This window comes from Pelophylax lessonae (assembly GCF_965119305.1).
Source record: "Pelophylax lessonae genome assembly, chromosome: 4".
In the NCBI taxonomy this organism is placed as follows: domain Eukaryota; kingdom Metazoa; phylum Chordata; class Amphibia; order Anura; family Ranidae; genus Pelophylax; species Pelophylax lessonae.
The window spans coordinates 268,429,551-268,457,355 of record NC_138771.1 but is presented as its reverse complement, the minus strand read 5'-3'; the positions used below and the strand labels follow the sequence as shown (position 1 = coordinate 268,457,355).

At 43.1% G+C, this 27,805-nt stretch overlaps 1 protein-coding gene across 12 annotated transcripts in view; it reads right to left on the bottom strand.

Annotated features, from left to right (window-relative positions):
- Window positions 1-27,805, bottom strand: part of GRIP1 (glutamate receptor interacting protein 1) — a 1,071,013-nt gene that overhangs the window by 19,455 nt on the left and 1,023,753 nt on the right. For 7 of the 12 annotated variants that reach the window (XM_082255180.1, XM_082255172.1, XM_082255176.1 and 4 more), the window contains 6 exons: window positions 26,648-26,787; window positions 25,480-25,665; window positions 24,008-24,164; window positions 22,076-22,187; window positions 21,958-21,996; window positions 2,965-3,198 (listed from right to left, as the gene is read on the bottom strand). In XM_082255180.1, coding sequence (XP_082111306.1) covers window positions 2,965-3,198; window positions 21,958-21,996; window positions 22,076-22,187; window positions 24,008-24,164; window positions 25,480-25,665; window positions 26,648-26,787 — 868 coding nt within the window. The remainder of the gene's footprint in view (window positions 1-2,964; window positions 3,199-21,957; window positions 21,997-22,075; window positions 22,188-24,007; window positions 24,165-25,479; window positions 25,666-26,647; window positions 26,788-27,805) is intronic. The other 5 variants (XM_082255177.1, XM_082255178.1, XM_082255183.1 and 2 more) reach the window with 1 other exon arrangement.

Genomic DNA, 27,805 nt, shown 5'->3' with positions numbered 1-27,805 from the left:
TGCAGGAAAAATACTATATACTTGAAAAAAAAAAGAAACCTAAGACAGCCACAACATACAAGAACTGGTACAGTCCAATGAATCACATTTTTGTATTTGGGTTCAAAGATCTCAACTTATTATAAGACAGAAATCGTTACCAATTCCTTTTGGAATAAGTATCTTTTATCAATAGTATTCCATGAAATGGTTAAATTGGCCTATTGTCATGGAAGAACATGAGTTGCAGCTGTGCTTAACTATGCATTTAGTACAAATTAATTCCTAAAAAAAAAAAAAAATACCTTAAAAGGGTAACTCCACTTTCGTGGGGAAAAAAATCAGCAAATAAAGAAAAAACAATATAGCGTATACAGTTGCGACACAAATCATATTGTGATTGAATGTTATTAAAAATGAACTTTCCTTTTCAATCTGCAGCTGTGAAAATACAATGCAATATGGCTACCTGGAGGTGTTCTGTACACAGAATGTGTACTGACCACACCCCAGAAACATAATTTCCTGCTTGTGTGATTGGCTCACCAATTTTCCCAGAAGTCTGCACTAAGATACAAGTCAGATTTCTGGCATCCCCTGCAACAAAAATGTCATTTTTGGTGAGATACTCCCAATAGGAACAGGGATGCAGGCCCAGCAGATTTCCTCATTAGAGCTCTGCAGCTGCCACAGCTGACAGATTATGAAACCACTCCCATTAGACCCACTCAGCATAGAGGAACAAACAGATTTCTTCAGAATAACAAAAGGGAGGAATCTGAAACAAAGTTTGTTAAAATCCCTGCAATGTACAAAGATCACACAGAGGGTATGTTTTTTTACCTCAACAAAAGTGGAGTTACGCTTTAAGTGGGCGGCACAGTGGCTTAGTGGTTAAGACTTGTAGCACTGGTTCAAATCTTTGCCAGGGCACAATCTGCACGAGTTACACATGCTCTCCCTGTGTTCACATAGGTTTCCTCCATATACTCCAGTTTTAACCCACACTCTGACTTGGCAGGTTAGGTGGCTTCTAGTATGTGTACAAATTGCCTATGCACATGTGTTATTACATATGCATGCCATAATTGAAAAGGCCTGAGGAAAGACCTGGTGACCCATCTGATAGAAAATTCTATACCAAAAGGCTTTCAAGAGTATTGGATATAGTGTCCAGAAAGCTTGTGCATAGAATCGCCAAAGGTCTGATATGACTGATTGCATATCTACAGATATGTACAGATAGAAATATGTACAGATAGAAATTCCAAAGTAAGGTCAATTTTTAATACATTATACAGACATTAACCACTTGACTTCCAGAAGTTTTACCCCCCTTCATGACCAGGACATTTTTTGTGATACCGCACTGCGTTACTTTAACTGACAATTGCACAGTCATGTGATGCTGTACCCCAAAAAGACGTAGGTCCTGTTTTTTTTTTACCACAAATAGAGCTTTCTTTTGGTGGTATTTGATTACCTCCGTGGTTATTATTTTTTGCACTATAAACAAAAATGGGCAAGTGGTTTGAAAAAAAAAAAAAAAAAAAAGATACTTTTTGCTATAAAACATATCCAATAAAAAAATTTAAAAAATTAAAATTTCTTCATAAATTTAGGCCAATGTGTATTCTGCTACAAATTTTTGGTAAAAAAAAATCCTAATAAGTGCACATTGATTGGTTTGCGCAAAAGTTTAAAGAGTCTATAAACTTTGGGATATGTACTGTAATATTTATACTAGTAATGGCGACGATCAGCAACTTATGGAAGGACTGCGATATTGCAGCGGACAGTCTGACTCTTTGTGGGAACCAGTGACAATAGCAAAGTGATCAGTGCTTAATATGTGCACTATCACTGTGCTAATGACACTGGCTGGGAAGAGGTTAAACATCTGGGGCGATCAAAGGGTTAAATGTGTGCCTATCCAGTGTTTGTGTTTAGTATGTGTGCTGCTTTTACTAACAGAAGTGATGGATTTTATTCCCTGCTTTGCAGCGACACAAAATCCATCACTTTCCCCGTCAGAACGGAGCTCTGCCTTGTTTACATAGGCAGAGGTCCAATCTGTCTCTCTCCTCGCCGATCAGCGGGTGCCGGTAGACATCTATTAGCTGGCACTCGCTGTTAGGCTTGTGCTGTGTCAATTCACAGCCACGGTGGGCGCGCACCCCCCCACACCCGGAAGTGCAGGATCACATACTTGATCACATCACCTGTAGATATTGATGAAAGCACTCTAGGTTGGATTAAAACTTGTGTAGAAATGGGCTTCATGTCACAAAGCGATATCTTACAGCATCTGAGTAAGCTGCAAGATACCGCACAGTGGTATGACTCATGGGTTAATAATGACGTGGGGGTTGCCAGTTCCACTAATTTACCGCATGCATATATTTATTCTGTTTTGTGAATTGACTAACTCCTGTTTTATGTGGTATTTACTGAGTGTTTTTGCTTTATGCGGTAAATACTGCATAAAGCAATCGTGAATTTGCATTTTCAGGATCGCATGCGGCATTTGGGAAAGCAACTAAATACCAAATGCGATTGTGAATTTACATTTTCAGGATCGCATGCAGTATTTGGGAAAGCAACTAAATACCACGTGCAATCTGCTTTTGTGAATGGAGCCCAATGCATCCTATAAACACTGCTATATCACAGCTTTCATACCCCTTGTCCACTCAAAGCCAACTAAGTTAGAAGTTTAGGCCCACTTTAAATACGATAAAGGGAAAAGACCAGTAACAAGCAGTGTTTAAAAAGCTTAGACATTTTAAAGCAGATCAGCACAAATCATTTTCCAAGAAAATAGCATAATGGACAGTTGGTTGTAAAATATTGTATTTACACATAAAAGAAATGAAACGATGACAGCAATGTTACTAACAAAGAATGCCATGTGGTTATTATAGAAAGCTATGTAAAACATGTACTTCCAGATGGAAGAGAACTGCAGATTGCCTGCATACTGACCTTGTGCAACTCCACAGGAGTTGGTGACATAATTTCTTTCATTTCTTGTTTGATTTTTCTCATAGCTACAGATTTTCTGCCCACATCAGATGGTAGTGTGTTGCTGCGGGTGCTCTGGCTGTAATGTGGTCTGACAGAGCTCTTCTCTTGGAAACTTGCTTGGCGACCCAGCTGCCCACGAGGCTGAGCATTGTCGTGGTTGAGGCTCAATGTGCTGCCAGACATGATGGTTGCCTTCAGCAGAAATATAAACAACAGTTCTCATTGCTTTTTTTTAGCGCTACATGGTTGAAAATACTAAAGAAACAAATCCTATAGCCTGTATATAAGCATTGAAATAAATGAATAGATCTATATGAATAGATGTATTTGTAGTTACATGCTCAATTTTATGTCCAAAGATGATAAGAATGAACCTATACAGGTTTTCTACAGCTATCAATCCAATTCAGACTACCAGATTCTAACTCTCCGGTGCAAGCTTAGATCCAGTGGCTGCGGGCAAATACAGAATATACTGGACACTGATCAATGGATCTATTTATTAGGCTGAAGGCACAATCTGGGGAAATCAATAAAGCATTTATGATTATTTCCTGGCTGTAGTTACCTTTAAAACTATGTGTGCTTGATTTAGCCAAGCAGTTCAGTAACCATACTGACGTGACAAATTCAGGTAGTTCTTATTGCCAGTTTAAAGTGGGATTTCACTCTTTAATCAATATGGACTATTTCCAATCCTCATGCTGCTAGCATTAGTAAATAGATAGAAAAAGTATATCATATTTACTTGTTTTACACTTTCTTTTTTTTTGCAGTTACTTTCTGGTTTCCAAGCCTCAGCAAATTATGTCTTATATCCTAGGAGTCTTCAGGAGGGGAGGGAGGGTTCTTAGTTCAGCCAATGCCTGGGACGGATTCCAGGAAGTAAATGATACATGAATCATCTGCCCTTACTCAAGATGGCCACCGCCAAAAATGCCAGGTGGCGTTTTTAAAAATATTTTCCCAGCAAAATAAAGCATGGAGACATGGATGGATGGGGGAGTTTGTTTTAAATACTAAAAATAAATGAATTAGCGTTTTTTTGTTTGTGGTGCCCAGATGCAGTGCAGTTCCTCTTTAAGGACACAGGATCTGTGAATGGAGGGGGGCGGAGCTATCAATCATCTACCCATTCCCCATTCAGAGATCATGTTCCATTCACAGCACATCTGGCAAAAAATGCCAGCTTCTGACAGCCCACTAGGTGTATCAACTCCCACCTCACTGACAGATTACAGTGCCAAGGGGTTTGGTGGACACAGCAAGATTTCTACTGCAAGCAGAAGAATTGGGTCAAGGGACACATTATACTAAGTTATGTCCCTTGTGCTGATTCCTCTGTTTTTAGTTTTAGCTAATCTTAGGCTTTAAAATAAGCTCTGAGTTGGCATACAGAAAAATGTCCATGCTCAGAGTGGGGAATGTTTCAGCCCTTTTACAGGCTCCCAGATAGCATCCAAGTTGGAATGAGGAGGCAGGGCAAAATGGTACAACTTTGCCAATGCAGCAGTGTGAACCAAGTCTTAAACTGCAACAAAGAAAACAGATTCTAGCTATTCTTGCACCGCAGTACAGAAAATGACACCTGGTTGGTTTTGGTGGACAACAGTCCTGCTCCCTGTCTTTTTCCTTCTCTCCTCTAGTTAAATAAGATAATTCTTCACATTACTATTCTGTATTGTGCATCTGCCTGGTAGTTCAGACTACATTACTAATTATAACAGAAAGTGACAGGTCTGGATAAAGCATATAATTGAATGACATCTGTAATGAAAAACATGCACAGACGTGTCAAATTTTTTAACTAAATAGAAAACTGACAGTATACTTTGTGTCATGTCGCATAATGTCATTGCTGAAAAGCACTGGGTTGTCAATAATCCTGATCGCATGGAAAATACATTTTACAGAAATACCTCCATTTTTTTTCACAGGTAGAAGTACTAACAGTTTTAAGGCGAGCTTTATTGGTCATACAAAAAAATGGCAGAAAATAGCAGAGGGCTATCGTAAGAAATTATTGGGACATGTATAAACAGCAAAATGAATGAATACAAAGAAATCCCTAAAATCTGGTTTATTTTTTTCAATCTGCAGCTTAAATAGCTAATTTAAAATCTAAAAATTACCAGACTACAGCAGACACTGTGAATAGGGTTCTATTTGGCACTAAATGCATTATGTTGGTAATTTAAGAGTCCTGTGCAAACGTTTGGGCACCCAAAACCAAACCACATATTTTGTAGATTTTTCTCAATGTAAATTAATTTAAAACAAGATCTACAGGAGATCAATATCACTTGTTCCAAATTGTACTGCACAGTTAGTATTAAATTGCTGCATTTAACAGAATGGAAAAGCTGACACATTCCTACATGCCAATACGTTCCCACTGTGTATGTGTGTGTGTGTGTTTAACTATATATATATATATATATATATATATATATATATATATATATAGCAGTGGCGGCTGGTGAAGTTTTAAGATGGGGGGGCGCAAGACCCCGCCCTTCTATTTTGGCCCCTCCCATTTCTCAGAAGCCACACCCCTTATAGACCCCACCCATTTTGTCCCCTGTATTTTGCTTGCGTGAACCAATTCTCCCAATATATCACATATTAAGGGGTCCATCAGTACTAGTATATCCCATAATAGGGAGCAGGGGCCCTATTATGGGATACACTGACAGAGTGGCACAAACCCCACAGTACAGGCCCCTTGTACAAACCCCACAGTACAGACCCCCTAGCACAGACCACACAGTACATGCCCCCTTTCAATGCAGTGACCAGCGTACATGCCCCCTTTCAATGTAGTGACCAGTGTGCATGCCCCCTTTCAATGTAGTGACCAGCGTACATGCCCCCTTTCAATGTAGTGACCAGCGTACATGCCCCCTTTCAATGTAGTGACCAGCGTACATGCCCCCTTTCAATGCAGTGACCAGCATACATGCCCCCTTTCAATGCAGTGACCAGTATACATGCCCCCTTTCAATGCAGTGACCAGCGTACATGCCCCCTTTCAATGTAGTGACCAGTATACAGGCCCCCTTTCAATGTAGTGACCAGCGTACATGCCCCCTTTCAATGTAGTGACCAGCGTACATGCCCCCTTTCAATGTAGTGACCAGCATACATGCCCCCTTTCAATACAGTGACCAGCGTACATGCCCCCTTTAAATGTAGTGACCAGCGTACATGCCCCCTTTCAATGTAGTGACCAGTATACAGGCCCCCTTTCAATGTAGTGACCAGCGTACATGCCCCCTTTCAATGTAGTGACCAGCGTGCATGCCCCCTTTCAATGTAGTGACCAGCGTACATGCCCCCTTTCAATGTAGTGACCAGTATACATGCCCCCTTTCAATGTAGTGACCAGCGTACATGCCCCCTTTCAATGTAGTGACCAGTATACAGGCCCCCTTTCAATGTAGTGACCAGCGTACATGCCCCCTTTCAATGTAGTGACCAGCGTACATGCCCCCTTTCAATACAGTGACCAGCGTACATGCCCCCTTTCAATGTAGTGACCAGCGTACATGCCCCCTTTCAATGTAGTGACCAGTATACAGGCCCCCTTTCAATGTAGTGACCAGCGTACATGCCCCCTTTCAATGTAGTGACCAGCGTACATGCCCCCTTTCAATGTAGTGACCAGCATACATGCCCCCTTTCAATACAGTGACCAGCGTACATGCCCCCTTTAAATGTAGTGACCAGCGTACATGCCCCCTTTCAATGTAGTGACCAGTATACAGGCCCCCTTTCAATGTAGTGACCAGCATACATGCCCCCTTTCAATGTAGTGACCAGCGTACATGCCCCCTTTCAATGTAGTGACCAGCGTACATGCCCCCTTTCAATGTAGTGACCAGCGTACATGCCCCCTTTCAATGTAGTGACCAGCGTACATGCCCCCTTTCAATGTAGTGACCAGCGTACATGCCCCCTTTCAATGCAGTGACCAGCATACATGCCCCCTTTCAATGCAGTGACCAGCATACATGCCCCCTTTCAATGCAGTGACCAGCATACATGCCCCCTTTCAATGCAGTGACCAGCGTACATGCCCCCTTTCAATGTAGTGACCAGCGTACATGCCCCCTTTCAATGCAGTGACCAGCGTACATGCCCCCTTTCAATGTAGTGACCAGCGTACATGCCCCCTTTCAATGTAGTGACCAGCATACATGCCCCCTTTAAATGTAGTGACCAGCGTACATGCCCCCTTTCAATGTAGTGACCAGTATACAGGCCCCCTTTCAATGTAGTGACCAGCGTACATGCCCCCTTTCAATACAGTGACCAGCGTACATGCCCCCTGCAGAGGTATGGCAGTGGGAGAGATGGGATCAGGCAAAGGGATGGCGGTGGGAGGGATGGTCATGGGATGAGGCAGAGCAGAGGGGGATGGCGGTGGAAAGGCTGGATGGATGGATGGATGGATGGTCATGGCCCATGATGACCATCCATACAGCCTTTCCACCGCCATCCCCCTCTGCTCTGCCTCATCCCATGACCATCCATCCATCCAGCCTTTCCACCGCCATCCCCCTCTGCTCTGCCTCATCCCATGACTCATGGGATGAGGCAGAGCATAGGGGGATGGCGGTGGAAAAGCTGGATGGATGGTCATGGAGGACTGACAGGACAGGAGGACTCACCGGTGGTGATGTCTTCTTCCAGCAGATGACCTCCGATGGTCTGGTCTCCTCTCCGGTGCCGCCGTCACTCCCGTCCGGTGTCCACCCGACTCCATCGCCCGCGGTCCGGTCCACTGCTGCGAGTGACGTCAGCGGGGTCAGCGTTGGATGTCCTGGATGCTGTGATTGGTCCAGGCTGGAGGCTGGACCAATCACAGCCAGGAATCCACGAAGTGGGGGTTTCCAAGGAATCTGCCTTGCGCCCAGGTTACGCCCCCCACGCCCCCCAGAAGGCAGCCAATCGGCGCCTCTTCTGGGTGGTAACCCTACCCCCCCACCCCCTCCACATCGGCTGGCGGCGGCGGCGGCGAACGCAATTTTTTTTTTTTTTTCAAACTTTATTGCTCGTTTTGCAATCTTTTTTTTTTTTTTTATCTTTTTTTTTTTTCTTCCTTTTTTCAGGGGGGGCGGCGCCCTAGCGCCCCCTATGCACCGGCCGCCACTGATATATAGCCTTCCAACTGTTGCAGAACTACAAGTCCCGTTAGGAACTGCAAGCTGCTGACAGTTACAAGCATTACTCCCAAAAGGCAGAGGCATGATGGGAGGAGTTGTTCTGCAACAGTTGGAGGACCACAGCTTGAGCACCCATGGCTTACGGGAAACTCATCCTGAGAAAAATATAGCACCTGCTATTGCTGAAGACCTTCTGTACATTGCTATTTGCATGGCTGTCTCTGGCCTCAGAACTTTCTGAGCCACTGACAAAGGACAAGCAAGCCATAAATTAACATTTTAAGTTGGCCATGCGCTGATTTTTTTTTCTGCAGGCTAAATGAAAAAAAAGTACAGCAGATTCCTCCATGCCTGCTTTTATAGTGTGGGATGGACTAATCCCCCCTGCCAGACTATTGTAATTCACAAAAAGGGGCTGCATCCAATACAGGCACTGACTGACAATTTTCCACCCAAATAAAACAAAAAAAAAAAAGACAGTTTACAACGGGGGTGTGGAGGGTGATAAGTGGCCCTTTTAGGGTGAAGTTCAGCTTTAACTAATCAGAACAGTCACAATTGATACCCCCCCCCCCCCCATTTTATTTGAACATAACACATGCATTTCTTACCATCTGGGGCTTCATCTTAATAGCAAGGGGTTAAAATGGGGTGAAATAATTTATATGTACAAAGCTCCCCTTATTTTAAATTGTAACGGTATCAGCCCCATATCACAGTTATGTTTAAATTACTGTATGTACTCTACACCATCCCAACATATAGGTTTTAATAACACCTCATGTATATTTAGCTTATTTAGGCATGTTGGTTTTTATGGTATAATGATTATGTTTTTAATTTGTCTGCTTATTGGAGAGATCTGGATTTCTGAAAAGGGGTTTTAGATAATACATACAATTTGCTGTTTTGTGACTTTGTATTTGGAAAAAAAAAGGAGGATAAAATGATGATTTTACAAGTGCTGTATCTTTAAAGTTTTGAATGATAGGAACTTTCCATATATAACTGTCCCCACCTATGTTAACACTTTTAGGCCTCGTACACACTACTATTGTTTTGGGTTGAATGTAAAAAAAACTGACAGCTCAGGTCGGAGCCGCTGTACTAACAATCCGATGTTAGTACAGCAATCTCCCCTTCTGACAGGTGGACGCGCCCAGTCAGCGCTCTTGCCATTGGCTGAGAGCGTCTATTAGGAGCCGGTCGGCAGACCTTTTTCAGTCATGATCCTTCGACTGAAGCTGGCTGAGCGACAGGCTTCTGTCAAACCGACTGCAGCACACAGGGGCCGAATGTCGGCCTGTTTTAATTGAACTGGCCGATGCTGCATAAAATTTGGCCCGTGTGATCTAGGCTTAATACTAATCCCTAGAATAGAAGAAGACGAGGGGAGCATAGTCTGGTGAGAAGTCACATGCTCACAATCAGGCAAGTGGCTAAAAAATATCAAAGCCACAGGGTCAGCATGGCAACATTTTTGCAGTAAAGACAACATCTAAAAGACCCAAAAATCTCTTGCAAGTCCTGCAGGAAGCTTTAGCTATTACAGAGGTAGTGGTGCATAGGTCTAGTGTGCAGAGCTTAGGACTCTACACACTTTGCTTCCACAGATAAAATCTACATTGAGCAATAATCCAAAGGAATTCTCAGAAGGCATTAAACATATCACTTAATTAAGTTGGAGGCATAGAACGAAAACTGCTTTAAAATCCGAGGTAGACTTGAAGGTAAAAGGAAACCATGAGAAGAAAAAGAAAATGCAATATTTGCTAAGTGTGGGGTGCATCTGCTATGCTTTGTGGTTGTAGGGCAGCCAGGGGCACAGGAAATAATAAGCTGATACTGGAACTAATGACATTTTCTAATTAACAACATAACCTGGGAGCTGCTCTACAGACAGTAAAGAAATTATGTTGGAAATTTAGTGACTACAGTGATTTAAATTTCCAATTTGGCTATGAACTACTTGATTAAAAGTTTAAAACCCAACTCGGATTATTTTTTTTTTTTAACTTTTAGATAGCATAGGGAATGGTTAGTGCCTCTGTCAGGTTTTAAAAATTTGCAGCTGAAATCCAAGAATTAAATTGTGTCTGGAGAAGCTCACTGGATAGAGCCAGGAGAAAGTTGGTGGGAAAAAGTCCAGCTGTCCTGTGGTAGTGTGAGTCTGCATCTCCCTCACTAGGCAGAGCCTGGTGGATATCGGCAAGAGGCAACCGATGATCCTGTGGCTAAGTAAGTAGCAACCCTATTGTTGAGGATTTACTGACTGTGTGTAGCTTTTTAATTCTGGAAGGAGTACAGGTCACCGTCAGCACAGAAAATCCAGTGGGACATTTAGCAGTTGTATAGTACAGCCAGCAGTCTGTAAAATGCAGCCAGTAATTGAGAAGCCCTCAAGTTATCCAAGTTCTTCAGTTTGGTTTCACAAAAAGCTTATTGGCTTTCTTTCAGCAAGTAGAATGATCAAACATGGTTATAAAAAATGGTTGAAAAACACAAAAATAACATGAGAAGATGAAGGTCCAGATTGTGACAGTAGAAAGAAACAGCAATACTAAAACAGGGAGTGCTATATAAAAGAGATCAGTTTGTGATTACGCTTGAAAAAATAAACTTTTGGTCTGTATCTGGTCCTTTAAGAGTTCCTCAGCCGTCAGGCGGCCAATATTGCCAGGTAGGGAGCCAAAGAAAAGCCAATTGGTATGTTCATTGGTCAAAAGGCTACAAGGCTATACAGAGGAAAACATGGGAGGAATGGGGCTAAATCAGAGGAAGGGGGAGTCATGGGAAAAGAGGGATGAGTAAGGATTAGGAAGCCTAAATTAGGGCTTGGACCCTCCCATTGATGTCTTACCCCCCTCGTAACCGGTAATGTTTTGTAGCCTATTGACCGAGGCCTCCCCCCATCTTCATCTTCCTCTAACTTCTGTACAGACCATCATCCATCCAAGTGTTTCTCACCATTCACCCCTGGTCCCAGTGCTGCTAGCTCATCAGCAAGCTGTACTAACAAACTGTACATTGTTGTTATCTTGTTTTATTGGCCAAAGGTTGTGGCCATTTGTATTGTCAATTGCATTCTCGCATTAAAAATAAAGCAAAAAAGTTAACAGACCTAAATATTATTGAAAATCCACAGTTAAATCCTAAACAAAGTTAAATCAAGCACAGTTCTAAACTAGAAACATGCACCAAAAAATATCTTAAAAATAGAATAGAAAGTTTGATAGGTAAAAGATTGATATCTGAAACTTGGAATTTCTGACAAATGTATTCTTAGTAAATACTAGCAATTCAGTACTTATTGTTATGTTTTATTGGGGAAATGTGCATTACAATTTGTAAAAAACATTGTATGTATTCCCTGCAGAATTTGAATTACCTACCTCACTGAGAATATAATTTGAGCAGTAGAGGTCCAGATTTTGGCATAAGACTATATATAACCTCAATCAGAAGAAACATGTTTATATATCTGGGCATTACAAGCACGTCTAGCAAGCAGCACCCCATTCACAGAGCTGACTGAACTCCAGTCCCAAGGCATTACATTGGATTCAATGGAAGTACACCATTGTTACACTGATCATGCCCATCGTGTACCAATGTGCAAGTACTGTATGTAAAACATAATTTGGATTTTCTATTTGATCTACAGTATTACTCCATTTATACATGTCCCATTCAACAGGCATATGTAGCAGATATAGGAAGAACCAAAGACTTTTCAGATTCACTCAACACACAAGCAGAGAACATACTCTTCTGAAAGATTGACATGCTATCAGCCAGCACACAGAGCAGCCTTTTAAAAACAGGCAAATATTCTGGTGATTGGATGTATGGGAACATACAACATGTTCTGATAACTGTGGGGTAGCTGGCATATGGGAGGTTGTTCTGTTGACTTGTGCAAGGATGAAAAAACACTTGCAATCAGGTTTTTATCACTGCTGATGATCACATTCTACTGCTACAAAATCTGTCACATATAATCAATCCCCCCCCGCCCCCCATCCTCCAGGTGTCACTGGCCTAGAAAATACTCGATTGCAGATTGGTTTACATTGTGGCTGAAACTGCTGCCAGGCACTGCAGTGTTCCCCCACCACTCTCCCTAAATAAACTTTGGTGTTCCTTTTAAATTTGCTCTTTGAAGGCTAACAAAAACTGAAAGCAGTGTCCTCAGGAGAGGCTGCTTTATTGAGAGTGATACAGGTGTCCCCAAGCTAAATATTGCCCTGAGGCTGGACAATGGCTGCTTTCAATGGATGGTATGAGTCTTTGTTGAGTCAAATAAAGAAATATAGAAAAATTCCTTTAGCGGGTTATACACAACTAAATCTGAATCATTTGGTGATGTTCCCATCACAGAAGAATACAGACTTATCACTTTACTTTCAAGTACATGGCCAGGTGTGACATATCTAATTTCTTGTGCCTAAGTATCTTTAAATCTCTGAAAGCAAACCTTTCACATTGTAGTTGATTTATTAAAGGAAAATAGTTTATTCACGTCAAAAGGGAATTTACCCCAGAGCTTAATGAATGTGAAGACGACTCAATTGGCAAACAAAACCCAGTCACACGCAAGGAAAAAAAACCCAAAAAACTTTTGTTTATTAAAGGACGCAGCCAAATCATTAAGCGGATGGGTTTGATGAAGCCACCTGGAGGAGCAGGATGCTAGGTGTTCCCAAAAACTAAAGACACACCCAATCTGAAAGACACAGCTCAGTTTTCTGCCAAGCGCTCTATTTGGAAGTCCGACTTCATCGCTCCAAAGGGGCTTCGCAAGGCATAGGCAACATCATTCTTCACCATTTTTCTCAGTGGATTAGACAGAATCCAGGCGTATGCCCTGGCCGGCCAGAAACCCCCAATTCCTGTTATGGCTCATTCTGCCTGGAAGCACAGTGTTTTCTGGGTGTTCCACCATTCTGCTTCTGTTGTTCGGGTTTGCAAAGTGGCTGCTCACACTTTTTTTTTACAAAATTCTACAAAGTTTATGTGGCTGCTTCAGCGGATGCCAGTTTTGGTTATAAAGTTCTGCATGCGACAGTTTAAGTTCTGCTGGCAGTGGTTTCTTGTTTGGTCCATTAGCTATAAGCCCACCCTTGTTACAGTACAGTACACTGCTCACATTTTTGTAGATATTTTATTATCTTTTCATGAGACAACACTGAGGAAATGACACTTTGCTGCAATGTAATGTAGTGAGTGTACAGCTTGTATAACAGTGTAAATTTGCTCCCCTCGAAAAAAACTCCACACGCAGCCATTAATGTCTAAACCGCTGGCGACAAAAATGGATTTTTGTAAGAACTTACCGTAAAATCCTTTTCTCTTAAGCTCATTGACAGACGTAGTCTTCTTGATTCTCAAGAGCTGGGTTATGTTGTCTCCGCAGGAGTAGGACTAGGCAGAATGACAAAACGTTCTGGCTCCACCTTAGGGGCAGTCCCTGAGGGTATATCCTCCCTCTCTCTGCTACAGGGAATCAGTTCTGTTTAAAGCAGTACAGAGAATTTAACCCAACCCAACTCAATGATAGAGGGGCGGGTACTACGTCTGTCAATGAGCTTAAGAGAAAAGGATTTTACGGTAAGTTCTTACAAAAATCCATTTTTCTCTATCGCTCATTGACAGACGTAGTCTTCTTGATTCTCAAGAGCTGGGACATCAAGAAGCAGTGCCACAAATGAGGGGTGGGATTGACAAAATCAAATCCAATCTAGAAGGCCCAACCGGTGCCAAACTAGAAGTTTTAAAGGCTCATTATAAACAAAGAATGAGACTAAAGAAAAATTTTCCAACGGAAAAAAACCCTCGAGGTAGACCACTGGTCTCCTCAAATTGCGGCCTGCAAAACCTTGCGGCCAAATGAGGCATCAGACGATGCCATTACATCAACTTTATAATGTTTAGAAAAGGTATGCACCGACGACCAGGTAGCCGCCTTGCACACCTGGACCACTGACGCCTGATGGCGAAAGGCCCATGACGCACTAAGTGCCCGAGTGGAGTGCGCCTTAACAGGGAACGGGGGCTCCCGACCCTTAATAGAATAAGCCTGTACTACCGTCTGTCTGATCCATCTGGAAATGGTCGCGGCAGATGCAGGCAACCCCTTTTTGGGTCCATCTGGGATCACAAAAAGTGAATCCGTCTTGCGAAACGAGTCTGTCGTTTTCAAGTATACCCTGATCGCCCGGACCACATCCAAGGAGTGTAAAGCAAACTCCCGAGGATGACTGGGCTAGGACACAGGGAAGGTAATACAATTTCTTCATTCAGATGAAATTCTGAAACCACTTTTGGTAGGAAGGATGGATTCGGACGAAGAACCACCTTATCTCTATGAACCACCAGATATGGTGAACGACAAGATAATGCGGCCAGTTCTGACACCCTGCGTGCAGAAGTAATAGCCACCAAGAAGGCCACCTTCTGGGACAACGTGGGTAGAGGAATCTCCCTAATATCTTCAAAGGGAGGTTTCTGAAGAACCGACAACACTAAATTAAGATCCCAGGGGGGTAACGGCGCGTGCACTGGCGGAGCCAGATGTCGCACCCCCTGGATGAAATTCCGCACCAAGGAATGAGTAGCCAAAGGCTTCTGAAAGAAGATGGCTAATGCTGAGACCTGACCCTTGATAGTACTCAAGGCCAGTTTCTGCTCAACCCCTTGTTGCAGAAAAGTCAATATTCGACTAATCGAATAAGACCGAGGACGGAACCCCAAAGGTTCACACCATGCAATGTAGGACTTCCATGTGCGATGATAAATCTTTCTGGAAGTCGCTTTCCTTGCTTCAACTAGAGTAGGAATAACTGAAGCTGACAAACCTTTGTCCTTCAGCACCTGGGTCTCAATAGCCAGGCCGTTAAAGCCAGCGATCGTAAAGCAGGATGGAAGATCGGTCCCTGAGACAGTAGATCCTCCCTGAGAGGAAGTCTCCACGGGACGTCCGCCACCAGTCTGACCATGTCGGCGTACCAAGCTCGACGAGGCCAGTCCGGAGCTACCAGGATTACTGGGATTCCTTCCTCCTCTATTCTGCGAAGAAGTCTTGGCAGTAACGCGAGAGGAGGGAAGGCATATATTAGCTGGTATTGCCCCCACGGGGCGATCAGTGCGTCTGCGGTTTCTGCTAGAGGATCGCGGGAGCGAGCCACGAATCTCTGAACTTTCCTGTTGAATCGTGATGCCAACAGATCCACATCCGGGGTGCCCCACCGTAGGCACAACTGGTGGAAAACGTCTGGATGGAGGGACCATTCCCCCTGATCCAGGGTCTGACGGCTGAGATAATCTGCCTGCCAATTCTCCACCCCCGGAATGAACACCGCAGAGATTGCTGGAACAAATCGTTCCGCCCAGCGAAGAATGCAAGCCACTTCTTTGGCCGCTCGGACACTCTTGGTGCCCCCCTGGTGATTGACATAAGCCACGGCCGTGGCATTGTCCGACTGGATCCGAACCGAGCTGCCCTGGAGCTGCTCGGTCCAGTGAATCAGACAAAGTCTGATCGCCCTCAGTTCCAATACATTTATCGGTAACCTGGATTCTTCCGGGGACCAAAGTCCCTGGACAGATAACTGACCGAGAATTCCTCCCCATCCGGATAGACTGGCATCCGTGGTCACTGTCGTCCAATATATTGGCAGAAATGACTTTCCCTGGCTGAGCATCGGAGACCGAAGCCACCATACCAGAGACTCTCTGGTCTGTTTGCTCAATCGGATCTGATTGTCCAGGGATTCCGGATTCCGATTCCATCTGAGAAGAATCTCTTGCTGAAGAATTCGGGTATGGGACTGGGCAAATGGGACTGCTTCGAACGAAGCCACCATCAACCCCAGAACCCTCATGCAAGTCCGAAGGGAAGACCAGCTGTTGGACAGTAACAACTGGACTGCAGATTGAATCTTTCGGAGTTTCCCTACCGGAAGAAAAACTCTTGTCCTGACTGTGTCTAGAATTAGACCCAGATATTCGAGCCTCTGGGTGGGAACCAGAAATGACTTTTGCTGGTTCACCAGCCACCCGAATTCCTGTAAAGAAATCATAGTAATTTCTATGTTTTGTAGCAAGGTCTGAGGAGACTCTGCATGAAGCAGAAGATCGTCTAGGTAACCTAGAATCGATATACCTCTTTGGCGCAGAAGTGCCAACATTGGGGCCAACACCTTTGTGAAGACCCGCGGAGCCGTGGCGAGACCGAAAGGTAACGCCACAAACTGATAGTGGTTCTCCTCTACGGAAAAGCGTAGAAAACGCTGATGTCCTGCGAAAATGGGAATGTGAAGATAGGCGTCCTTGATGTCTATGGACGCTAGGACATCCCCTGGATGCAGGAAGGCTGCTACCGTGCGAATGGACTCCATTCTGAATCTTCTTATGTTGACGAAAGAATTGAGTGCTCTTAAGTCCAGAATTGGACGCACTTTGCCCTCTTTCCTGGGTATTGTAAACAGGTTTGAATAAAACCCTTGAAACCGTTCTGTCCAAGGAACGTGGACTACCACTTCTTGTTGTAGTAAATCTGTGACTGCTCTCCGCAGATCTTCTAAACGATCTGCGGATAGTCGGATATTGGAAGGGAAGAATCACGCCGGTGGGAGAGATCGAAACTCGATCTTGTATCCTGACCTTATGACTTCGCAAACCCATTTGTCCGGGATTCTGGAAAGCCATGGATCCGGGAACCGGCGAAGACGTCCCCCCACCCCAGTTATGGGTGGGGGCGCACCTTCAGGCTTTGGATGGTTTATCTTCAGGTCTGGAGGGGGCGGGCTTTTGCTTGCCCGACCAACGACCCCTGACGCCTCCTGCAGGAGCTTTGGAGGACTTAGTTTTTTCACCCGCGGGACGAAAAAACCTCTTGTGAGCAGAAAAAGAAGGCCCTCGTCTTTGACGAGTTCCTCTACCTTTAAAATTTTGCGGTAAAAAGGTGCTTTTTCCACCGGTGAGATCCTTAATGATCTCATCTAAGTTGGCTCCAAATAGACGCTCTCCTGAAAAGGGGATATTGGCCAATGCTTTTTTGGAACCTTGGTCGGCTAACCAACCTTTTAGCCACAGTGTACGCCTGAGAACCACTGCTGAGACTGATGCTCGCGCCATTAATGGAGTGGCGTCTAACGCCGCATCACATACAAACTGTAACCCCTGTATCATTTGTTCCAACAAATCTGATACCGCCTGAGGGACTTCTTCTAAGTCCCGGCGTAACCACTTGGTCCATTCAGTTACAGCCTGCGAAACCAGACCAATAGCAATTATTGGTCTGAAAGCTGATCCAATCAAGGAAAACATGGTGCGAGACATAGCTGCTATCTTGCGATCCACTGGATCTTTAAAAGACGGAGCGTCTTCTAAAGGAATAACCGTGGCTTTATTCAATCTAGCAATAGGTGAATCCACCACAGGTGGTTCTGTCCATTTCTAAATAAGGGTTTCCTCAAACGGATAACGCCTGTCAATGCGTTTAAAAATATTAAAAGTGCGTTTTGGCAGACGCCATTCTTCTTCGATTGGATTGCCAAAACATTTGGGCAATGGAAAAACCTTCGCCACTTTGATGCGCTTTTTAGTCCCAAAAGGGATCTCAGTTTCAGCTATTTCTGATGGAATACCCTGTACCTTAAAATCTCTTGAACAGATATAATGAGTGCGTTTACCAACGCTTCCTCTCGGGCTATGGCGGATGCCGAAACATCCTCCTCACTGTCTGAAGAGACAGGACCCGAGACACCAATACCAGATGAAGTACCTGCAACTGCAGAAATAGGCTCAGAGTCTGAATCCGAGGTTTCAGATAATAAGGGGTTAGGCGGGGGTCGCTTTCTTGCGCCCTGTCCCTGACAAGCCACTTCCACCCGGGACACAAAAGTTTCCATAATAGCTGACAAAGATTCAATTGTCAATGGGGTGCTGGAGGATCCCGCAGACCCCTCGAGGGGATCCGGAGGAGATACATGAGTGGCAGGGTCCATGTTAATACAGGACACCTTTGCCAGCAAAACAAAAAAACTTTTTTTTTTTTTTTTTTTTTTTTGTGTCTCCCCCTAGCGCAATAGCGCCCCTCAGAGTACCTGCTTCTCGATCCCAGAGAGAGAGAGAGGGACCCCCAAGGCTCACCAACCGATGCAGTGCAGTTTCCAACAAACTGCAGTCAGCGTCTGTCTTACACAGACTGGAAGGAGCTGTTTGCTTTTTCCCGGGCAGAAGGCGTGGCTCCGCCCCCTGTGTACGCCTTCCGGCGTTCCCAGCCCTCCACGAGGTAGCTGGGCTCACAAAACATGGCCGCCCCCATAGAAGAGACATAAGACTCCAAAAACATGGCGGCCGGCGTGACCTGAGGACATACATGCATTCGGTCTACGGCAAAATGGCGGCGGACCGCCGATATCGTCTTCCCAGCACATCCACCTGCACTCTGCTAAGAGGTGACATATGGATCTACAGAGATACACTGCACATAAGGTAGGATTATACCTCCTATGTCTGCTGTAATGTTACAGTCTGCTGGGTAGAGTGTTAGCTCTTGAACCAAGTCCACTTCCCACAAACACATGCTGTATTACAAGGGGGACTTGTAAGTATCAGATATATACTGACCATATATGGAGGGGCCCATAATATATACTGCCTCATAATGAGGAAAAAAGGGAACGTTTACTCACCATACCGAACCGACAGGCACCCTCTCTTCACAATACCCTCTCCACCGGGGTGGGGGTTTGTGGACGCCTCGACTCTCTGGTACCTGGCGTCCAAGCGAGACTTTTAACTCGCAAAGTCAGTCCCTTTACTGGGACTCCGTCGCGGCCGACCCAGCGCACTGGTCTGCACCCGCTCGTAGGCAGAAACCGGGGTGACCACTGGATCTCAACATCCAGCCCGTCGCCCGGCCCCGCATACTTACTTGAATATGTCGCGGCCGACCAAGCGCAATGCCATGGTCTGCGCGCGCTCGTAGGCCGGCTGGGGTGACCACAAGTGTCGCCCAGTCCGGCATTTTTGCTTGAAGATCTCACAGGAAAAAAACACTGGAGAAAACTACCTAAAAAATGTCTTTTTCTTAAAGAAAAAAAGTCTTGCCAGGACCAAAAGATCCCAGCAAGGAACTTAGGTCCTTACTCCTGACTAGACAGAAAAAAACTGATTCCCTGTAGCAGAGAGAGGGAGGATATACCCTCAGGGACTGCCCCTAAGGTGGAGCCAGAACGTTTTGTCATTCTGCCTAGTCCTACTCCTGCGGAGACAACATAACCCAGCTCTTGAGAATCAAGAAGACTACGTCTGTCAATGAGCGATAGAGAAAAGTGAATACACCCCTAAGTGCAAATGTCAAAATTGGGCCCAAAGTGTCAAAATTTTCTGTGGCCACCATTATTTTCCAGCACTGCCTTAACCCTCTTGGGCATGGAGTTTAGCAGAACGTCACAGGTTGCCACTGGAGTCCTCTTCCACGATGACAGAGACCTGTCAGATGTTAGATGAATGTTAGAGACATTGTGCTCCTCCACCTTCTGTTTTGAGGATGCCCCACGGTTACTCAATAGGGTTTACGTCTGGAGACATGCTTGGCCAGTCCATCACCTTTACCCTCAGCTTCTTTAGCAAGGCAATGGTCGTCTTGGAGGTGTGTTAGGGGTCGTTATGTTGGAATACTGCCCTTCGGCCCAGTCTCTGAATGGAGGGGCTCATGCTCTGCTTCAGTATGTCACAGTGCATGTTGGCATTCATGGTTCCCTCAATGAACTGTAGCTCCCCAGTGGTGGCAGCAGTCATGCAACCCCAGACCATGACACTCCCACCACCATGCTTGACTGTAGGCAAGACACTCTTGTCTTTGTACTCCTCACCTGCATGCCGCCACACACGCTTGACACCATCTGAACCAAATAAGTTTATCTTGGTCTCATCAGACCACAGGACATGGTTCCAGTAATCCATGTCTTTAGTCTGCTTGTCTTCAGCAAACGGTTTGCGTGCTTTCTTGTGCATCATCTTTAGAAGAGGCTTCCTTCTGGGACAACAGCCATGCAGATCAATTTGATAAAGACAGGCTGACCCCCCCCCCATCCCTTAAACCTCTGTAGCAATGCTGGCAGCACTCATACGTCTATTTCCCAAAGACAACCTCTGGATGATGCTGAGCATGTATACTCAACTTCTTTTGTCGACCATGGTGAGGCCTATTTCAGTGGAACCTGTCCTGTCCTGTTAAACCGCTGTATGGTCTTGGCCACTGTGCTGTAGCTCAGTTTCAGGGTCTTGGCAATCTTCTTATAGCCTAGGCCATATTTATGTAGAGCAACTATTCTTTTTTTTTTTTTCAGATCCTCAGAGAGTTCTTTGCCATGAGGTGCACATGACACCTGGGAGGGAAAATGGCTAATTGGGCCCAATTTGGGCATGTTCACTTAGGGGTGTACTCTCTTTTGTTGCCAGCGGTTTAGACATTAATGACTGTGTGTTGAGTTATTTTGAGGGGACAGCAAAGTTTCACTGTTATACAAGCTGTACACTCGCTACTTTACATTGTAGCAAAATGTAATTTCTTCAGTGTTGTCACATGAAAAGATATAATAAAATATTTAGAAAAATGTGAGTGGTGTACTCACTTTTGTGAGATACTCTATATCTGGCACTGCTTTGGGACATTCCATTCTTCTAATGATTTGGTTTCCTTCATCTTATTTCTAAATTGACTAAGAGACACAGCACTCACCCAGTTTTTTTTTCTGGTCTCCGTGTTGTTTCTATTACTGCCGGCTATTAAGTAAGCTGTGTCTTGCAAATTGTGGGTGGGGGGGGGGGGGGGTCTGGGGTTACCCAACAGGGGCCGAGATCAAGCCCATTTGTCTAATGATTTGGCTGTGTCCTTCAATGAACGCAGAGAAAAGGATTTGAGGGCGAGTACAAAAGTCCCTCAGCAGAGCTTCACCTCATTCACTAAACTCTGGGGAGAATCCCCCTGCAAATTGCAGCTTCCCTTGCATAGCAAAAACTTTTTCCTTTAGTCAATCTACCCAGTTGTTTCATAAACTAAACCGACAGCACAGATGAATAGAAGGCACCCACCCCAGCAGGAGACACTGATCAGAACTGATAGGCTGCTGGTTATCAGGCAAACCTATTTGACAGAAGTTGGTCCAGCTTCTGGAGAGCAGTTAGCTGTATACATGGGCCAAAAGTCAGCCGGTTCCTGCCGAACCGACTGCTGTTTGTTGGCCAATCTTTGACCTGTGTGTAGCCAGCTTTAGACTTTTCAGAGAATCAACCAGGTATGTAAACCAAAGATAAGATAGGGAAAAAAGGTGTCTGCTATTCATCAGGGCTGTACCTTTTATATGTAATATACAGATGGGAACATGGAAGCATTGTTCAGCTTAACTAATGCTAATACCAGGATCCTTTACAAATTGATTGTTAGGGATGCACCCTTTACTGAATATTTATGTGTTTGAAAAGAATGTATGCATATAATTAAATATAAAACATCAGTTTCCAAACTTGTAAACCTAAAAAAAATATGAAATTGTTAAAACTATCAGATTCCTAGACTTTTAACACCGTAAGTGTACATATTTAATGTACAAAAGTAAGGATCAGGTTTTTCATTAAAAAAATGATAAGAGTATGCAGTAACAAGCTATGTATCTACATGCTGTATCAACTTGCATACATTGTACTTTAGCTGTAACAAGCAGGCAGGTAAACCAACACACAAAAAGCAACACACAAAGGGATTCTATACCAAAAGTATCATGTTCTTAGAACATTTATCAGGTTTTTCCTGTAAAGATAACAAAATGTAATTACCAAAAGAAACAAGAAAACTATTGGCATTCTGTTTATCAGTATAAAAATATTACCTCTAGTTCTCTGAGAATTCCTGACTGGCCACAGGTTTCTAGATCCTCGAGTGCCTGAGACCAGAAAGTTTCCTCTTGGTCAGCTTCAGGGTCCTCTAGGCCTCCAGGAAACCTGACAAAGAATACATTTAAGGGAATGTATGATGTTTCTGTATAGGTTTCTTTGATTTATCTCAGGACAAAAAAACAATAATTTTTCCAATTTCTGGCTCCTGTCTAGACTTTGTTGGCAGGCCACAAACTTCTGTTCTGCACATATGGCAACATCTGGATTTTCAGTTTAAGAAAAAGTGAGCAGGCAATAAGAGACTGTCAATTTAAGGGTGTATTTACATCATGTGCTGTGAGACGGAGCTGGGCAGATTTGCCCAGTCCAGTCCAACAGCAACACAAGGCAAATTTCCTTTTCTTTTATCATGCCAGTTCACACTACGCCATTGTGAGGGTGTGCACTGAAAAAACACACAGCACTTTTTTTTAGCACAGCGTGGAGCAACAAAATCCACCATTTTTTGCTGGTATACAGCGAGTAAAACATGAAGAAATGTCACTTTTTAATAAAGTTCATTTAAAAAAAAAAAAAAGATAAAAGGAAACTCTTGATGAGCTGGAATCAGCACATCTGCACCACTATCATCCTACCGTAAACCAACAGTTGCTAATGTGAACAGGGTCTTTAAAAAAAAACTAAGGATGACCACACACCCTGCATCTAGGATGCACATTGTATTAAACATTTTATGCAAATAAAATGTATCAAACAAACAATAGTTCAATAACTATTACAGCTAAGCTTCCAAGACTAGAAACTTTGTGAACTGTTGAAAGCAATTATGTAGTTGGTTACATTTATGAAAGGAAGCTGTATATTACAGTCAATGAAACTTGTGAACAGAAGCTATAGGCTTTAAAGTCAGTGACATCAGTGAAAGAAACCTGCTGTATATATTTCACATTTGAAGAAGCTGTATATCTCAAAGGAAGTGTCATTGATGAAAGGAAGCTATGTATTTCCTAGTCGGTGACACCTGTGAGTGGAAGATGTGCATCTCCAAGGTAGTGGCAATGGTAAAAAGGAGCTGTATATTTCACAGTTGGTGACACCAGGAAAAGGAAGTTGCATATTGCAGTTGGTGACACCTGTGAAAGGAAACTATATATTTCACAGTCAGTGAATTCTGGGTAATGAGCTGTGATCAACCGGATACAAAATACACAGCTATGCTATTACATTTTTCTTTTAATGACAGTTTCAGGCTGACCACACAACCCATTGTTTTCAGGTAATTTCAACCAGTTCAGGATTGCAAAAATGTAATATTGGCAATTTTCTGCAAACAATTTCCATTTAAGATGGCCAAACCCATTGGTGGTCGCTTTTTGCAGCTGGCTGAGCCTGCTGTAGAGATAGGCAGGTAATTTTAATTTGCTTATTCATGCTACTGACATTTCTCCATTAGGTGATTCATCTCACAGTGCAGCAAACTAGCTGTGTGATACATTACATATGGTCAATATCGTGATACATATGTAAAGGGGGGGGGGTGTGGGGAGAGAAGGAAAGGAGTGGCCAGATTCATCCAATGCCATTGGTGTTAGAGAAGAACACAACTACTTACTTTAGTTTATTGCCCATTTTAGGTACATACGGCCAGGTCAGGGGACGGTAACCTAATTTCTGAGACCATTGGAAGGGAAACACCACAATTTATCAGTATGAAAACTGCTACATGACCACCTAAGATCATTTTTTGAGAGGTACAAGGACAAAGGGGAACCAGTAAATCCACTTTGCAGAATTTAGCCCATGACACATTTGAACTCAGAAATACTAAAGGTAGATTCCTGGATCTATTAGAAAACCTGGTTTGGGTTTTCTAATTACCATTGTTTCAAGCTACAGACATCCTAGAATGAGGCTGTATTACTTACCCACTGGCTACAGGCCTGTCCCACTCATCATCACTAAGGCCTGTGTCCTGGAAGTGATTATTAGCTGGTCTACTTAAAGGAGACAGACTGCCCTTCTGCTTGGGGCTCCTCCATTCAAATGCATTGAAACTGAATCCTGACGCTTGGAAGTTTGGACCTAGAAATTTACATAAAAATTGAAGAGAAAAATAATGAGCCCTCTTTCCAGACTACTACTTCTGCACTCTTCTTAAATTCCCCAGTTTCAATATCCCTTTACATTTTAACCACTTCTGGACCGGAAGGTTTTACCCCCTTAATGAACAGGCCATTTTTTGCGATACGGCACTGCATTACTTTAACAATTGCGACGCTGCTTTCTTTTGGGGGTATTTGATCACCTCTGCAATTTTTATTTTTTGCGCTATAAACAAAAAATAGCGACAATTCTGAAAAAAAAAAAAACAATATTTTTTACATTCTGCTATAAAACATTCCCCCAAAAAAAAATGCAAAAATATAGTTTTTTCATCATTTTAGGCCAATTTTTATTCTACTACATATTTTTAGTAGAAAAAATCCCAATAAAATCCCAAAAACATGCACTGTTGCTGTACTAATGATACTGGCAGAGAAGGGGTTAACACCAGGGGCGATCAAAGGATTAAATGTGGGGGTGCTAACTGTGTGAGGGATGGGCTTGCTGCATGAACACTGAACCTCTTATTTAGAAACACAGGATCCCTGTGTTCATCCGTGACATAACAGCGGTCTGCCGTGTTTACAACGATGGACCGCCATTCTGTCTCCACTGAGAGCCATCACGGGTGCTGGTACAAGTACGTTGTTTCGCGGGACAGAGCCGACCTGCCGCTGTAAAACTACGGCAGGTGGTTGGCAAGTGGGTATACTAGGACCTGATACAGTTTTTCCCATGATTGCGGAGTTAAACTGACATTTAGTGTATTACCAACAGAAACTCTTTTTGTATCCAGAAGACCCTGATATCACTAATGAAGGCACCAGCACAGAAGGCTAGAATAAAACACAAAGTACAGCGCACCAAGCTACAAGCAGATCACAGATCAGTGAAATAGGAATTATAGCCGACTGCTATCAGTTACAGTACTTGGCATTTAAACAAAAAAAAAAGAAAAAATTCCATTTAAGAAGGAAGTGTCTCCCCTATTCGCAAACAAAAACTGCAAATTCTTTTTTTTTTTTTCCTTCAGACACCAATCCTATCAGGGTAGAGTCTAGAGTAATTTAGCATATCTTTTTGTGAGACTGACTGTGATGCATTTCTTGACAAGTACGGTTACCATTACTCAGGGACATCATAAAATGATGCAGCTTTCAGCATCTAGCCATCAGTCTACTGTGGCAACTTTTTCAGAATGAAGTGACATTTCAGTTCTCCAGAACAATTTCACCAATGCTGTAATTTATCTAAGATGATATATGAGATAAGCTTAGCTATTGATGTTATTTACCTTGGCTTCCAAAAGCTGTGTCCACAGCAGAGCCATCCCAGGACTCCACTGCGCTATCCACACTTGGCACTGTGGTAGAGTAAATATCAGAAAGGTTGCTGGATTTCTGAGTGACAGGAGTGTCATCTTCCGTGTCACACAGCTCACTTACTCTGCTTGGTGATGTAAATGTCTTTGGACTTGTCGCTTAAAGACAAAAAATCAAAATAGACATGTTGAGTATAAGCTAAAAAAACAGTGCATACTGTATTTCTGTAGCAGAGAAAAACACCACTGAGATAAAACGAATAGTGTTTCAGCTGATTTGTGCAGGAATTAATCCATATAATTGTTCATAAAGCAAAATAATGTTTTTTGAATGCATGGTCGGTGGTCACACTAATCTTATTTCCTTACATTTAATGCTGTTTAAACAAACATTCACTAAATTATCCAAAATAAACTCAAATATTATTCCAATTTCTGTATTCCCAATGTTTAACTACTACCTGCCAGCAATCTGCTTATTAACAATCCTCAACACATTGCCTGGTGCTTAAAGGATAAGTTCACATTTACATAAAAAATGATTATTGCCCATCTTTTTGTAAGTAAAAAACAATGTGCATTCATTCTTTTTTAAAACAAGAGCCTGGAAAACATTGCACCCATGATCTGCATATCATTGGTGTAGTGTCAGGCTCCTGCACACACTGCCTGCAGCTTGGTTGTCTGTACCTCTGTATGGGGTGTCACTGCAGAGCTGTAGGCAGTGTGAATGAACTACAGGTGTGCTGATCGGTGCGCCTGCAGTTCACTCAAACTACAAGTATGTCTGCCGTAGTGGATGATGGTACTTGTAGTTTATTCATTCACAGAAAACTGTGAATGAAAGACGTGGCTATATGGGTGGAGCCCCGCACAGCCACTCTACTTTTAAAAAGTGACAGCGGATGTGGGGAGAGGGGGGGGGGGATAGGGGGAAGAAGGTGCAGGGAGCAGGAACATGTTACCGGTTTCACCCTAAAAACAGGTGGAACATGTAACATGTTCCAAATGTGAAATTATCCTTTAATATGTTTCTAAAAGTGCTATGTCAGAAAGACTAAACAGACAGTTCTCATTTCAAATGCTGTGATAAATACCAAAAAGGCATTTAATGCATTTATTAAACAGTAAATCAACTTACCATCATTCTGCTTCTTGATTTTCAAAGTGACAGTCTCCCCCGCCATTTGTAATAAATGAATGGCTTCACTCAAAGGTTTGCCTTTTAGACTGTTACTATTTATGGCTAGTATCCGATCCCCTATATGGATTGCTCCTGTCCTAAAATCAGAAAAAGTACAAAAAGTGCTAAATTAAAACCTTGAAATTTTTCCTTTAGGTTTGAGTAGACAGTGAAGGTGTTTAAACACCTTTACTGCTGTCGACAACCTTGGCAGGAATATCTTCCCGCAAGTGTAATCATACTGTGTAAAGATAGGTGCAAATGACAATTCCTTGTTCAGCTCTGGAGTGCACCCTATGTAAATTTATATGGAGAATTTGCAAGCATTATGGGGTCAGTGGCTCTCTAATGGATCTTCCATTGGAATATACAGAGAGACCACTTCAGAAAAAAAAAAGGGACCAGGAACTTTAGCTCAAAGCAGACCCCCTGGCTGTGACACAAGGAATAGAGGGGGGGATACCACCATGAGGATGGACCATACAAAGAAGCCAGCAGCAGAGCACACGGTACTCCACCAATAAAAAAACTCTGCTTAAAACAAAGGTAATTTACAACACTAATTATAAAGGTTTGTATGACAAATAGATGTAAACAGGGAATATTTCATTTGATAATTTACTCTTCTTTGATGTATTAGATAAGTACTGTTCTCAAGGATAATTTTTGGTATTCTGTCTAGCATTAGAGAAATTATTGGCTGGAGCCTCTTCTTATAAGATCTCTTTAATTAAGTCATTACTACCAGCAGGTGAACACATTCAATTAACTTGTGATAATCATAGCTCATCAGCTCTGTACAAATAGCCCTATGAAAAAATCAATAAAATAAAAAGCTTCATCTTTACGCAAAGAAAGCAGACGACAGCTTTGGCCAATTCTATGACATCTCTAAAGAATGTCAAACATTTATTTGTGAGGAATTTTAAGGGCACTGTAGAATCTGCTTTAATTGATACAGATTATTACATGTATCTATACAAAGTCACCATATTATGAAGACCTTTATAGCACAGTGACAGCTTGTCATACAGCACGTCATCCACTTGGTCGTACAAGCACCTACGACCATTAGATGTCTCCCCACAATCAACAAGGCTGAGTGCTTTTGGGAAG